Here is a 12,976-nt window from a genome sequence, read left to right on the forward strand (position 1 = left end):
TGGAGAGCCCCAAGACTTGCAGGCAAAATACAGCGCCCAACAAGTTCATTAACAATCTAACCACCACGGCCAGAGTGCCAGTGCGGAGTGTAGGGCACCTGCCCTACACGGCAGCAGACCAGGGTTCGATCCCCGGCATCCCATATGGTCCCCCAAGCACCACCACGAGCGACCCCTGAGCACCAGCAGGTGTGGTCCCGAAAGACACAAACAATCCAACCATTAGGGCTGGAGATGTGGATTTGAACCTGAGACCCTGGGGCCAGATCTCCCCAAAGCCAGGGGAGGCGAGGGGTAGATTCACGGCACAGCAAGGTTCAGAGGACATGAGGTGCAGCCCTGGGGGCCCACAAACACCACCAGGGTATCCCCCACACAGCAACCTCAAGCCCTGGCATAAAGACCACAGCCCAATTGACCAAGGCTGCCGCGGTGATATCCCCATCTGGAGCACCATCTGGAGACCCCACCACCTCCCAAACAAAAGCAAACATAAATAGACACCCAGTTTTAATACCATCTTTTTGAAGGAAGGCCACACCCCGCAGTGCTCAGGGCTTACTCCTGGCTCTGTGCTCAGGGATCAATCTTAGCGGTGCTCAGGGTGCATCAGGGGATCTGGGGATCGAACCTGTATCAGCCACATGCAAGACCAGTGCTCTCTCTGACATACTACTTTTCCACCAAAAACTTTTTTTTTTTTAAAAACACTACATATAATGACGAAGCTCACAGCTCAACTCTTGAAAAATATTTTTTAAAAAAAACACAGCTTTAAAAAAAATAATCCTGGGGCTGGAGCGATAGTCCAGCAGGGAGGGTGTTTGCCTGGCATGCGTTTTGTCCAAGGTTTGATCATCAGCATCCCATAGGGTTCTCTGAGCACTGCCAGGGAGTAATTCTTGAGTCAGGAGTCAGACTTGAACATCACCGGGTGTGACCCAAAAAGCAAAAAAAAAAAAAAAAAAAAAAAAAATCCTGTCATAAATGTACTAATGCTTTTTGAATAGCAAACTTTGAAAACTAAACAATGAATAAAAATAGGTGTTAAAAAAATAGGGACCAGAGAGATCACGAAAGTGATGGAACAGAGGATTGAATTCCTGCCCAGACCTTCATCCCAGCACTACACGTCCTCCTCCTCACCCCACCCCACTCCAGATGGAGCCGCAGGGGCTTCTGAGCACTGCTACGCAGGCTCCTGTGAAAACAAGGGGGAAAAATAGGGGAAAAAAGAAAACCTCCCACTTTTCTGATACCATTTTAATAAAACCATAACTGCATATTTTTTCACAGTTGTGATTATACACAGGGAAGGGCCTTTCGTTGTTTTCCAATCAACCATGCCTTTTCCAAACCACATCCAATTCTCAGTACTCTCCTGAGCACCTGCGTAATATTTTATCGGGTTGACTTTCAAACTCTACTGAGTCACTTCGTGCAGGGCGCAGGTAATATAGGGGTCCCACCAGTTACACGGGGGCTATAAACTCGTGTGCCTGAGTTCCCCTGCTCTGCCCAAGAGGTGAGCCGGAGTGAGCAGTGTCCGCGGCCAGCAGGCTGTCCCCAGAGATGGCCTGATTTCTAGACACCCCCTCTCACCGCGTCGCTGACGAGCCCCAAGAGTTACCTGGGAGGAACCGCACGAAGCGTGGCATGAAATGAAATCTCGGGCAGCAGGGAGGGCTGTCTTCAAACAAAGGACCTACAGCGGGCAGGCGACAAGGAAAGAGAGAGATCAACACGACAGGCCACACAATAGAGGCTGCAACTCTCCTTCCTGAGCTTTGTGGCTGAGCGCTGGGGAAAATACAGCCCAGAAGGGCATGGACGAAGACTGCAGGGATGGCACCCAAAGTCAAGAAGCAACTAGAAGCTCCAAAGAACAAAACTACGTTAAGGTCGGCCGACTTTTAGAATTTCCAAAGGGAGGCGGAAGTGACGGGACAGCGGCTGGGCACTTGCCTTTCACGGAGCTAGACCCATGTTTGATCCCTGGCACCACAAAGGGTTCCCCAAGACCCGCCGGAGGGATCCGTGAGTGCAGAGCCAGGAGTAAGCCTCTGGCCCCACACACAAAAAAATAAATAAAATTTCAAAACCGCCAATATTTCATGATGTACTATGCTTGTGTTTTTACTTCACCTTATCAATACAACTGAGGAAAATTCAGATGTATGTATAGTTACAACCGGGTCTAAAAATTATAAATCACTCATCAATTTAAAAAGAAATAGTAAATATTCAGGGCTAGAGCGATAGCATAGCGGGTAGGGTGTTCGCCTTGCACACAGTTCCCATATGGTCCCCCAAGCACCGCCAGAAGTAATTCCTGAGTGCAGAGCCAAGAGAAAACTTTGAGCATCGCCTGGTGTGACCCAGAAAGCCAAAAATTAAAAACTAAAAGAGTAAACATTCACTGAATTACAGATACTTCCAAAAGAATGAACAACATTATCCAAGAACCAAGTATCTGGCCTTGAATCTCCATGGTGTGTGCGTGTGTGTTTTAAGGGCTAAAAGAAGTTTTCTTGTAATAGAATATGATTGTGGATGAAGTTTACTATAATAAAGTTCAATAGATTTCAAATATTAACAAATGAGATTTTCCCTAATGCACATAAATCAAGATAATCACCCAAAGTAATAGATATCATCTTTTTTAAGGATCAGGTAATAGAGAATGATAATACCAGGCAGTGATACCATTAAATTGTTCTGAGGTAAGAGTTACAAATAAGACTCACCATGTAAAATGACAGTATGCACTTCTACAATCTATGCATATTATCCCAGGGGATCTCAAAAACAAGAGAAATGTCAACTACATTTCCCCCAACACGTGTAAATTTGTATTCACGTGCTATAATATTCTTCTACAACCATTACATTTTCTTTAAACCCTAGGATTTACCTTTAAGATTCCAGTCATACAATTCCAAAATATCTCTGAATAGGAATAATGAAAAGAGTTCAAGTCCTTTCACACAGAAATTCTGAAAATAAGAAACCAAAATGAAATTACTACAATTCCACCAACAAATAATTACTGAAGCTCCAACTGCTGTACTCAAATGTCTTCAAGTGTCTACTGACACCATGTAATACAGCCTAAAGAGAATTAAAAGTGGCATCTCTCCTCCAACAGTGCCTCACTAGTGGAGACAGAAGTGAAGTAAATAAGCATGCCAATACAATTCCTAAGAAATAGTCAGCTCGGCCCTTCCCAACATACAAATAAAAATGGCCTAAAATTCAAAAATGAAAACTTCCTAAGTCAAATGCTATATCCCAATGAAGAAATGGCTCAGAGTGTCCTGGAGAATTTTTTGTTAATTCAAATTAAATTCAAATTAAATGCTGGCACACACACAGGGATGTCTGTCCTGGCCCATTTTTTCACTCCTACCTCAAATACACCCAGAATCACTATCACAGAAGTCTCATAAAGAGAGAAAGAAAAATAAATTAAATTAATGTTTTTTTTAAAAAATTTTAAATGGGCTGGATAATACATTGGGTAGGGCACCTGCCTTGCACACAGCTAACCTGAGTTCGATTCCCAGCACCATATGTGATCCCCTGAGCACCACCAGGAGTGATCCCTGAGTGCAGAGCCAGGACTAAGCCCTGAGCACCAGGAGGACGCCCTGGGCATGGCAAAAAAAAAAAAAAAAAAAGTCAGACCCTGCCACTCCCCACCGTCCAAAAAAAATCCAAATCTTTAATGAAGGTGAATAAATAAAGGGCTGGAAAAACTACAAAAACTGGGCCCCAAAATTGTTCCTGTAAACAAGCTTAACAGATGATATATTTGCAAGTGTGGATAGTCTCATAATTCTTCTCCCTACTTGCTTTGCTTGGGGTTCATAAATCACCCTGTGTGAGATCACGCCAGAAGTCATAAACTTTTATCATAGTAAATGCAGGCTTATGATCTTAAAATAAAAAATCAAAAGTAACCGGGGGGCGGGGGGGGGGGGGGGGGGGAAGTCCTCCGAGGCAGGCGAACGGAAGGGTGGGCCCTTTGTCTTGAATTTAGCCTCTGACAGACAGGTGGGAATAACAGGGCCAGTTGGGGATGAAATAGGTGCGGACCAGGCACGCGTCCTGCTCATCAATCCTCCCTCAGGTGCTCCCCCGGTCCCAGCAGCGCTGTGTTGTTCGACACGGCCTGTGAGAGCCACGGGGCTCGGGAAATCGACCCCGACTCCCACACAATGTCGAGTGCACACGCTTGTTTGCTGTCTGGTTGTTGTGTCTTGGTGTGATTTGTTGACACCGCTAAATTCAAGATCGGGCAATGAATCATTCTGAGATTCCCATTAATCTTGCTTTGGAATTTTTTAACTTCTTGCATATATTTAGATAAATCCGCAGCTGAGCATCCGCAATGAAAAACAATTAGGGGGAGAGAAAAAAAAATATGTAAATATATGGGAAAGAAAAATGAAGCCAGCATTGATCTTGTCAGGGGAGATAATGAATAAGATTATTCCCACAGCTATCTGATTCGGCTTCACGACTCTCATTTCCTCGCTGATAACGACCCATCACCGAATGCTGCCCCCTCTCCCAAGGAAACCAGAAACAGATGTAAACTCAAGGGAGGCAGTGTGAGGAGAAACGGGTTCAAAATTAGGTCACTACATTGAAAAATGACCCCAAGGTTAACCCTGTCACCAGAGTTCTGGCTCCCTCAGCCCTTTCAATACCGAACACAATCCTTCAGCGGTGTCCCCCAGACTGAGCCGGCCAACGCTTTCACTCTAGTAACCGCGCAAGCCAACAGAAGCGCAAACCCCAGCAGACGAGACAGACAGATCTTTACCCGACGTACCTCAGGCATCATCTCTTCAATGAAGTGAATCGTGTAATCTATGTTGAATCGGATGACTTTACACAGCGGGATCTGCAAGGGGAAGAATTGGGAAAGGTTCAGCTCTACGGAGAGCTGTGCTTAATAATGGGCTCAGGACACCACGCGCCCCTGTGGCCGCCCTACCTGAACCTCCCCTGAGCCAAAGCAGGCTAAGGAAACGGCATCTGCAAACCTGACCACACAGCGGGAGGGAGTTCTGTTTGGTTTGGTGGTCGCCGCACTCAGCGGTGCTCGGGGCTTACTTACTCCTGGCTCTGTGCTCAGGGAATCTCACCTGGCGGTGCTGGAGGGACCAATCTGGGATGCTTGGGATCAAAATCCGGGTGGGCAGTGGGCAAGGCAAGCGCCTTACCTGCTGTGCTATCTCTCCAGCTCTCCCCCACTGCTGAATTTGAAGGGCAAGTACTCGCCAGCCCAGCCAGCAGGAACCTGCTTACTGGAGGCGCTTCAGAGACGGTACCAGCAGAGGCAGCACAAACACAGCAAGCGCCCACCACAGCAGAACACACGACTTCTAAAGAATTACTAAAACCAGGGCCTGAGTGACAGTACAGCGGGTAGGGAGTCTGCCTTGCACACGGCCGACGCAGGTTCAATCTCCAGCATCCCATATAGTCCCCCAAGCACTGCCAGAGTCAATTCCTGAGTGCAGAGCCAGGAGTAACCCCTGAACATTGCTGGGTGTGACCCCCCCCACCCCAAAAAATAAATAAATAAATAAAAGTGATTTAACATTTAAAATAACAATAAATAAATAAAAGAAAAAATAAAGAATTACTAAGACCACAAGAAAACTGAAGTGGTCTTAGATTTTTATTTACTTATTTTCATAGGCTATATCCGGTGGTGCTCAGGGCTTACTTCTGGCTCTGCGCTCAGGGATCACTCCTGGCAGGGGTCAGAAACTACATGGGATGCCAGGGATGGAACCTGGATCGGTCCTACCCGCTGTGCTACTGCTCCAGCCCTGGTCTTGGATTTTTTTTTTTTTTTAATCCACCAGGATCTCCGAGGGGCAGCGGGTTGCCACTGGGTGCATGCATCTCACCGGCCCCTCTAGCTCCAGTGCCACAAGCCATGGTGCTAACTGGAAGGCGGAGAGACGGCACAGGGAGGGGGGGGGGAGGTTGGAGGGTTGGGAGGGGAAGGGGCTTGCCCGCAGCGTGGCCACTTGTGCTCCCATCTCCAGTACGGCAGAGTTCCCTGAGGGCCACAGCAAGCGACCAAGAGAGCAAGAACTGGGAGCAGCCCCCAAGTACCACTGAGTAGGGCCCCCCAACACCCCCACCAAACGCAAAATGAAAAGAAATATCCCAAATACCCAGGAATCACAAATTTTAAAAAAAAAAAGCCATCATCACTAACAAACATGTATTGACCCAGGGACTATTCCCGTGCTTCACATATAGTCCCTGACGTAGCCTTCTCTGTGAGATGCACCAGCAGGCCTCTTTGTCAGAAAAAGGAAGGAAGAGGGCCGGAGCGACAATACAGCAGGTCGGGCATTTGCTCTGGACACGGGCGACCTGGGTTCGATCCCCGGAATCCCATAGGATTCCCCCAAGCAGCACCAGGGCTAATTCCTGAGTGCAGAGCCAGGAGTAACCCCCTGAGCACTGCTACGAGTGGGCCCAAAAAAACAAAAAAAAAGAAAAAAGACAGAAAAAAAAAAAAAGGAAAAGAAAGAGACATTGAGGGACCCTATAGACAGCAACAGGTAGACAGACAGGGATTGGAGGCCGGGGGCTGCTCTGGGCGCTTAAGAGACAGGACAAACGTTAAGGCTCTTCCGGCACGAATGTGCCACCTCAGAGAGCCAGCATGCGTGTGCCACCTCAGAGAGCCCGCAAATGCATGCCACCCTGCTCATCCCTGCAACAGGCCCCACACAAAGGGAATTATTGATGCAGGTACTTTGGATTCTGCATGTGTTGTAACAACCAATACAAAGTAAACTATGTTGTGCCTGGGAGGGGGGCAGGCGTGGGTAGAAAATTGGGGACACTTGTGGAGGACACTCAGTCACACTAGTGGCAGAACTGGTACCTGGAAACGACTGTATTATAAACAATACCACAAATCACAGTGTTTAAATAATGTTAAGCTGGGGAGAAAAACGTTAAGGCTCTTGCCTTGCATGTGGCCGACCCCAGTTAGATCCCTGGCACTGCAGAGAGTCCTCTGAGCACCAAGCCAGGAGTAAGCTCTAGGCACTGCCAGGTAGGGAGAAAGAGAAAGAGAAAGGGAAGGAAAAAGGGTTTTTTTTTTTTTTTTTGGTTTTGGGGCCACACCTGGCGATGCTCAGGGGTTACTCCTGGCTCTGCACTCAGGAATCGCTCCTGGCAATGCTTGGGGGACCATATGGGATGCTGGGGATCGAACCCAGGTCAGCCGCAAGCAAGGCAAGTGCCCTCCCCACTGTTACTATCGCTCTAGCCCCGGAAGAATTTTTCTTGACCCAGCTCTAAGCCACGAGAGTATACATCTCTCATTTCCTATTCTAACACTCAGAGTTATGTAAAATTAAAAGAATGCCTGAGAAGAAATCAATCCATATCTGTCTTGTTTTACCAAGACTCAGCAGACACGAGCCTCGTGCTTGGACATACGAGGTTTTCCCTAAGAATATTTATAAATGAATGAAAGAATGAGAGAGGGAGGGTGAGAGTTCACTACAGTGGTTTAGCTGACTAGCTGGAAAAAATAATAGACTCCAAAACTCTAGAGACGTGTTAAATAGGCTTATCTGACCACTCAATCCATCCATAGGATGATTCTATAGCGATGTAATCATTCTTATAAACTCCAGCAATCAGAAAGAGACAAATTTTAATTTTAAAAGGAACGGTAAGAAGGCCAGATAAAAATAGTCTTATTATGCCATCTACTGGAATCTTGTTCTCAGTAATGAAATTTAGTTCTTAGGAGTTCCAGAACTAAATGAGTGAAATTCATTTTGTAGGCAATCCGTTTTTAACCTTCTTGTGGTAGCAATTTCTAAACCAATTGCAAGTGAGGTCATAATAAGGTCATTATATATTTTCTTTTTTTGCTTTTTGGGTCACACCCAGCAATGCTCAGGGGTTACTCGTGGCTCTGCACTCCAGAATTACTCCTGGCGGTGCTTGGGGGACCATATGGGATGCCGGGGATCAAACCCGAGTCAGCTGCGGGCAAGGCAAATGCCCTACCCGCTGTACTATCACTCTGAGCCCTCATTATATAAGTTCTGCCTTAGTCCTAGAAAAAAAAATTTTTTTTTCTTAATTATTTGGGGCCAGAGAGATAAAAGAGTGGGTAAGGGGCTTTCCTTAAATGTGGCCAACACGGGTTTGATCCCCAGCATCCCACAGGGTCCCCCAGCCCTGCCAGGAGTGATTCCTGAGTACCACCCAGGAATAAGCCCTGAGCACTACCAGGTGTGGCTCTAAAACAAACAAAAACCCCGAGGGGATCACTTCTAGGTTTCCGGTGCAAGCCACCAGCTACATGACAGTAGCATGAATAAAACAAATTCTACGGGGTGGGGAGGGGGTCCTCCGGGTACCTCCTCACCAAGCAGGAGGACAAGCCAGTTTCACAGAGGCTGAGTACACCTGGGGACACAGGTGTATAGCAGAAAACCTGAGCATGAAGCATGGCACCCAGTATCACCATCCCAAGGGAAAACTGGGGGCACCAGCAGAGGTGGAGGAGAAAACCCAACAATCAATGGGATGACAGTGATTCAGTGATACAGTTTGGGGGGGGGGGGGGGGAGGGGGAGGGGAGGGGCGGTCACACCCAGTGGAGCTCAGGACTTACTCTTCGCTTTCACTCAGTAATTACTCCTGGCAGTGCTGGGGGACCATATGAGATGCTGGGGATCGAATCTGCTTTAGCCGTGTGCAAGGTAGCCAGGTAAGCGCCCTAACCACTGTATTCTCTCTTTCTCTGGACCCTCTGCATCTAATTCTCACACTCCTGTCATTTAAGTTGCTGAAGTCCTTGGTAAGAGCCATGAGCATTAAGTCAGAGTAATACACTATATCAAAGGCTCAGATTTTCCTAGAATGTGCACTGCTCGGCCAACAAGGCTTTCAAGCCACTTCGGTTCGAGTTGGCCCAGAGGGGGCTGGTCAAAGTCGACTTGGCAGAGATTCCGGCACCGCCCTCATCTGCATGCCCCGTTGGTGGGTGCGCTCTCCCTGGCAAGAAAGTGAATCAGATCAGTAAAGCAATTTAATCATTCTTTTTTGCTGGGGAGGCTATTTCAAATTCAAAAGGCCTTTGATGGATCTAATTTCTCTGAACTGGACTACACAGCTTGAAACTTGATTTCTTTCATCAACATCACGAACATTTATTTGATCAACATCTAGATTGGAAATGACGGAGCTTATCTTTCTCACTGCATTTAAGTCCTCGAGTTTTGAGAACCAGAGTGATGGATACATCTAAGCCAAAGCAGGGAATGTTTCTGGCCCTAGCTTTTATAACAACTGAAATTAATTTTGTGTTAACAACACTCGACAAAAGCAATGAGCGGAGGACTTAATAAAACTCAAAATATCTCTAGTTCACAAAAATACTGAGAATCCATTTTTGATTTAAAAAAAAAATTAATCGGAAGACTCAAGCTCTGGACCCTCTGACATCCATTCCAGAACAATAAGTTTAATATAAAACCGAGCTTGAGGGCCTAACTGAGACATTTTTCTTAAATGCAAAGAACCCATAAAAATTCCAAGACCTCCATGTGCCTTTTTATAATGAATATTTAAGAATGTTCCACTATTACAAACATCCTTGCCCTCCACCTTTTCTTTGGCTTTTTGGGTCACACCCTGCAATACTCAGGACTCACTCCTGGCTGTGCATTCAGGACTAACTCCTGAAGTTGCTTGGGGGACCATATGGACCAAATGGGATGCAAGGAATCGAACTTGTGCCAGCCGTGTGCAAGGCACACACCCTACTCTATGGACCATCACTCCAGCCCCCATATGCCTTTTTCTATATTAGAGTATTCCCTGGAAATCAATGCCAGAGGTATTACCAAGTCATTTTTTAATTCTTTTGGTTTGGGGGCCACACTTAAAGTGCTCCTAGACTACTCTCAGTCCACCAACCATGTGGCACCAAGACTGGCGTTCTTGCAAACAAGGCCTGTGCTCACTGAGAGATGGTACAGCACACACGATGCTTGCCTTGCATGTGCCCAACCAGATTTGATGCCCCGCACCACATGTTTCCCCAAGCCAACCAGGAATGATCCCTAGAGCCAGGAGTAAGCCTTAAGCACAGACAGGTGTATCTCATTAAAAAAAAAAAAGGCTCAGAACTCTGCCTGACACCATGTACAAAAGTAAGATCAAAATGGATTAAAGACCTCAACATCAGACCAGAAACCATAAGGTACATTGAAGATAAAGTTGGCAAAACCCTCCATGACATTGAAGCTAATGGTATCTTCAAAGATGCCACGCCACTGGCCAAGCAAGTGAAAACAGAGATAGACAAATGGGACTATCTTAAACTAAGAAGCTTCTGCACCTCCAAAGAAACAGTGACCAAAATACAAAGACAGTCTACAGAATGGGAAAGGATATTCACCGAATACACATCTGACAAGGGGTTGATATCCAGGATATACAAAATACTGGTTAAACTCCACAAGAAGAAAACATCCAACCCCATCCAAAAATGGGGCAATGAAATGAACAGAAACTTTCTCAAAGAAGAAATCCGAATGGCAAAAAAGCACATGAGAAAATGCTCTACATCATTAATCATCAGGGAGATGCAGATCAAAACCACAATGAGATACCATCTCACACCTCAGAGACTGGCCCACATTCAAAAGAACAAAAGCAACCGATGCTGGCGTGGTTGTGGCGAGAAAGGGACACTCCTTCACTGTTGGTGGGAATGCCGACTGGTTCAGCCCTTCTGGAAAACAGTATGGACGATTCTCAAAAAATTAGAAATTGAGCTCCCATTTGACCCAGCAATACCACTCCTGGGAATATATCCCAGAGAGGCAAAAATGTATAGTCGAAGTGACATCTGCACTTGTTTGTTCATTGCAGCCCTCTTTACAATAGCCAGACACTGGAAGAAACCTGAATGCCCAAGAACAGATGACTGGTTAAAGAAACTTTGGTACATCTACACAATGGAGTACTATGTAGCTCTTAGAAAAAATGAAGTCATGAAATTTACATACAAGTGGTACAATATGGAAAGTATCATGCTAAGCGAAATGAGTCAGAAAGAGAGGGATAGACATAGAAAGATTGCATTCATCTGGGGGATATAAAGTAACAAAGTATGAGATTAATACCCAAGAATAGCTGAGATCAGCACCAGGAGGATTACTCCATAACTTAGAGGCCAGCCGGGTATCCTAGAGGAAAGGGCTATTCAGATAGAGAAGGGAGCACCAAATAAAGGATGTTTGGAGGATCCTCCCAGGAGGGGAGATGCATGTCGAAAGTAGACTATGGACTGAACATGTTTGCCACTCAATGCCTCTTTTGCAGACCACAACACCCAAAAGGAGAGAGAGAACACAGGGGATTGCCCTGCCACAGAGACGGGGGGATGGGGGGATGGGGGTGGGAGGGATATTATCCATGGTGGTGGAAAATGGGCACTGGTGGAGGGATGGGTATCTGATCATTGTATAATTGAAACCAAAGCACAAAAAATTGTAAATCTACAACTTTAAAAAAAATAAAATAAAATAAAGGGGGAAAAAGAAAAAAAAAAAAAAAATCAGAAAATTATCCACTCCAGCGCTCTGCTACCTGGCCCAAGTGACTTTATAGCACAATCATCCTCTCAAAGAAACTTCTCTAGGATAAACATACTTAGAATGGAAAAAAATATCATTAAGAAAACATTTTGTTTTGAAATTAATATGGACACAATGGAATCGTGTCTACTAAGGAAGAGAGAAAAGATCTTGCCAAGGACCAAGGTTGGGCAGGGAGTTGACGGCTACTCTAGCTTCTGGCAGCATTGCCCATTTTAAGGGAATAGTTCCAAAATGACTTTCCAGATGACAGAAGTAACTTCGTGTAACCAAACCTGCAAGGATCACAGAACATTCTATTTTCATGTGGCTGTAATACGGCTGTAACTCAGGAAGTTCAAGAATGGCATCCAGACTAGGACAGTATCCCAGGACACGCCCTCCCAGAGCTGGCTGGCAGTTCGCTCCCAGCTGGCAGCCGCAGGAAATGGAATCTGTAAAGCACTTCCGGGTTCCATTTCCCAACCAGGCAACCTTTACCTCCCACATAAAACTACCACGAGGAGATCTGCATGTCAGACCGAGAAGACGTATTCCCAAAGCAAAGGGCTGGATGAAAATAGTTCAGGTTCCAGATGTCCTAAACGGGCTCTTTTTCTGTTCCCAGAGACTAAACATGAGCTTCTCCTTAAAACTTCCCAACTTTCTTTTGAAGGACACCCAAACCCAGAATAGCCCGGCCACGTGACTCTGACAGTTTACCCTCCTTTTCCCCCCATCTTTCACACCCTCAAAATGTTATCCTGACACATGTTTACTGACACCATTTGCTGGGAACCAAACCTGCGACTCATTAGCACAGATGTCACACTTCCTGCAGCACATGGCGAGAGGCAAAGTGAATGTGACCGCGGAGTCAGAGCAAAAGGAAATCTGATGTGTCTGACTTCTGGAGAGGAAGAAGGAGGGAGAGGTGAGGACAGGCAGAGGCCAGGAGAAGGCCGGGCGATGTGCACACACTTACGTTGGTCAGCGGGGCGTGAGCGAACATAGAGAATCCTTCGAAGATGTACTCGTGATCGTCATATTCTATGACAGTCGGCCGGTCGGTCTGGAAGCGAAGCAGCGAGAGCATGAATGACACCGGTGGCGGGTGTCCACGTGCAGAAACCCGTCGGGACACAACGCCACGGAGAGGGAAGAAAACCGAAGGGACTCTATGTCCTGTGAACACCAGTTATAAAAGTGAATTGTTTCCCTTGCTCAGTGTACTTCTCTGGCTTTGGCAATCGTCCATGGACAGAGGCACTGCAGAGTGTCAATTATGGAGACTGGATGGCTTCATTTTCTAGGCC

At 46.3% G+C, this 12,976-nt stretch overlaps 1 protein-coding gene across 1 annotated transcript in view; it reads right to left on the minus strand.

Moving 5' to 3' along the window:
* The window catches only part of DROSHA (drosha ribonuclease III), a 129,085-nt gene that overhangs the window by 86,704 nt on the left and 29,405 nt on the right, over positions 1-12,976 (minus strand). Inside the window, exons 12-15 of the mRNA XM_056108960.1 lie at positions 12,646-12,732; positions 4,841-4,912; positions 2,915-2,996; positions 1,631-1,705 (exon numbers count right to left, since the gene is read on the minus strand). Coding sequence (XP_055964935.1) covers positions 1,631-1,705; positions 2,915-2,996; positions 4,841-4,912; positions 12,646-12,732 — 316 coding nt within the window. The remainder of the gene's footprint in view (positions 1-1,630; positions 1,706-2,914; positions 2,997-4,840; positions 4,913-12,645; positions 12,733-12,976) is intronic.

Source organism: Sorex fumeus, unplaced genomic scaffold, assembly GCF_029834395.1.
Source record: "Sorex fumeus unplaced genomic scaffold, SorFum_2.1 ptg000240l, whole genome shotgun sequence".
NCBI lineage: Eukaryota > Metazoa > Chordata > Mammalia > Eulipotyphla > Soricidae > Sorex > Sorex fumeus.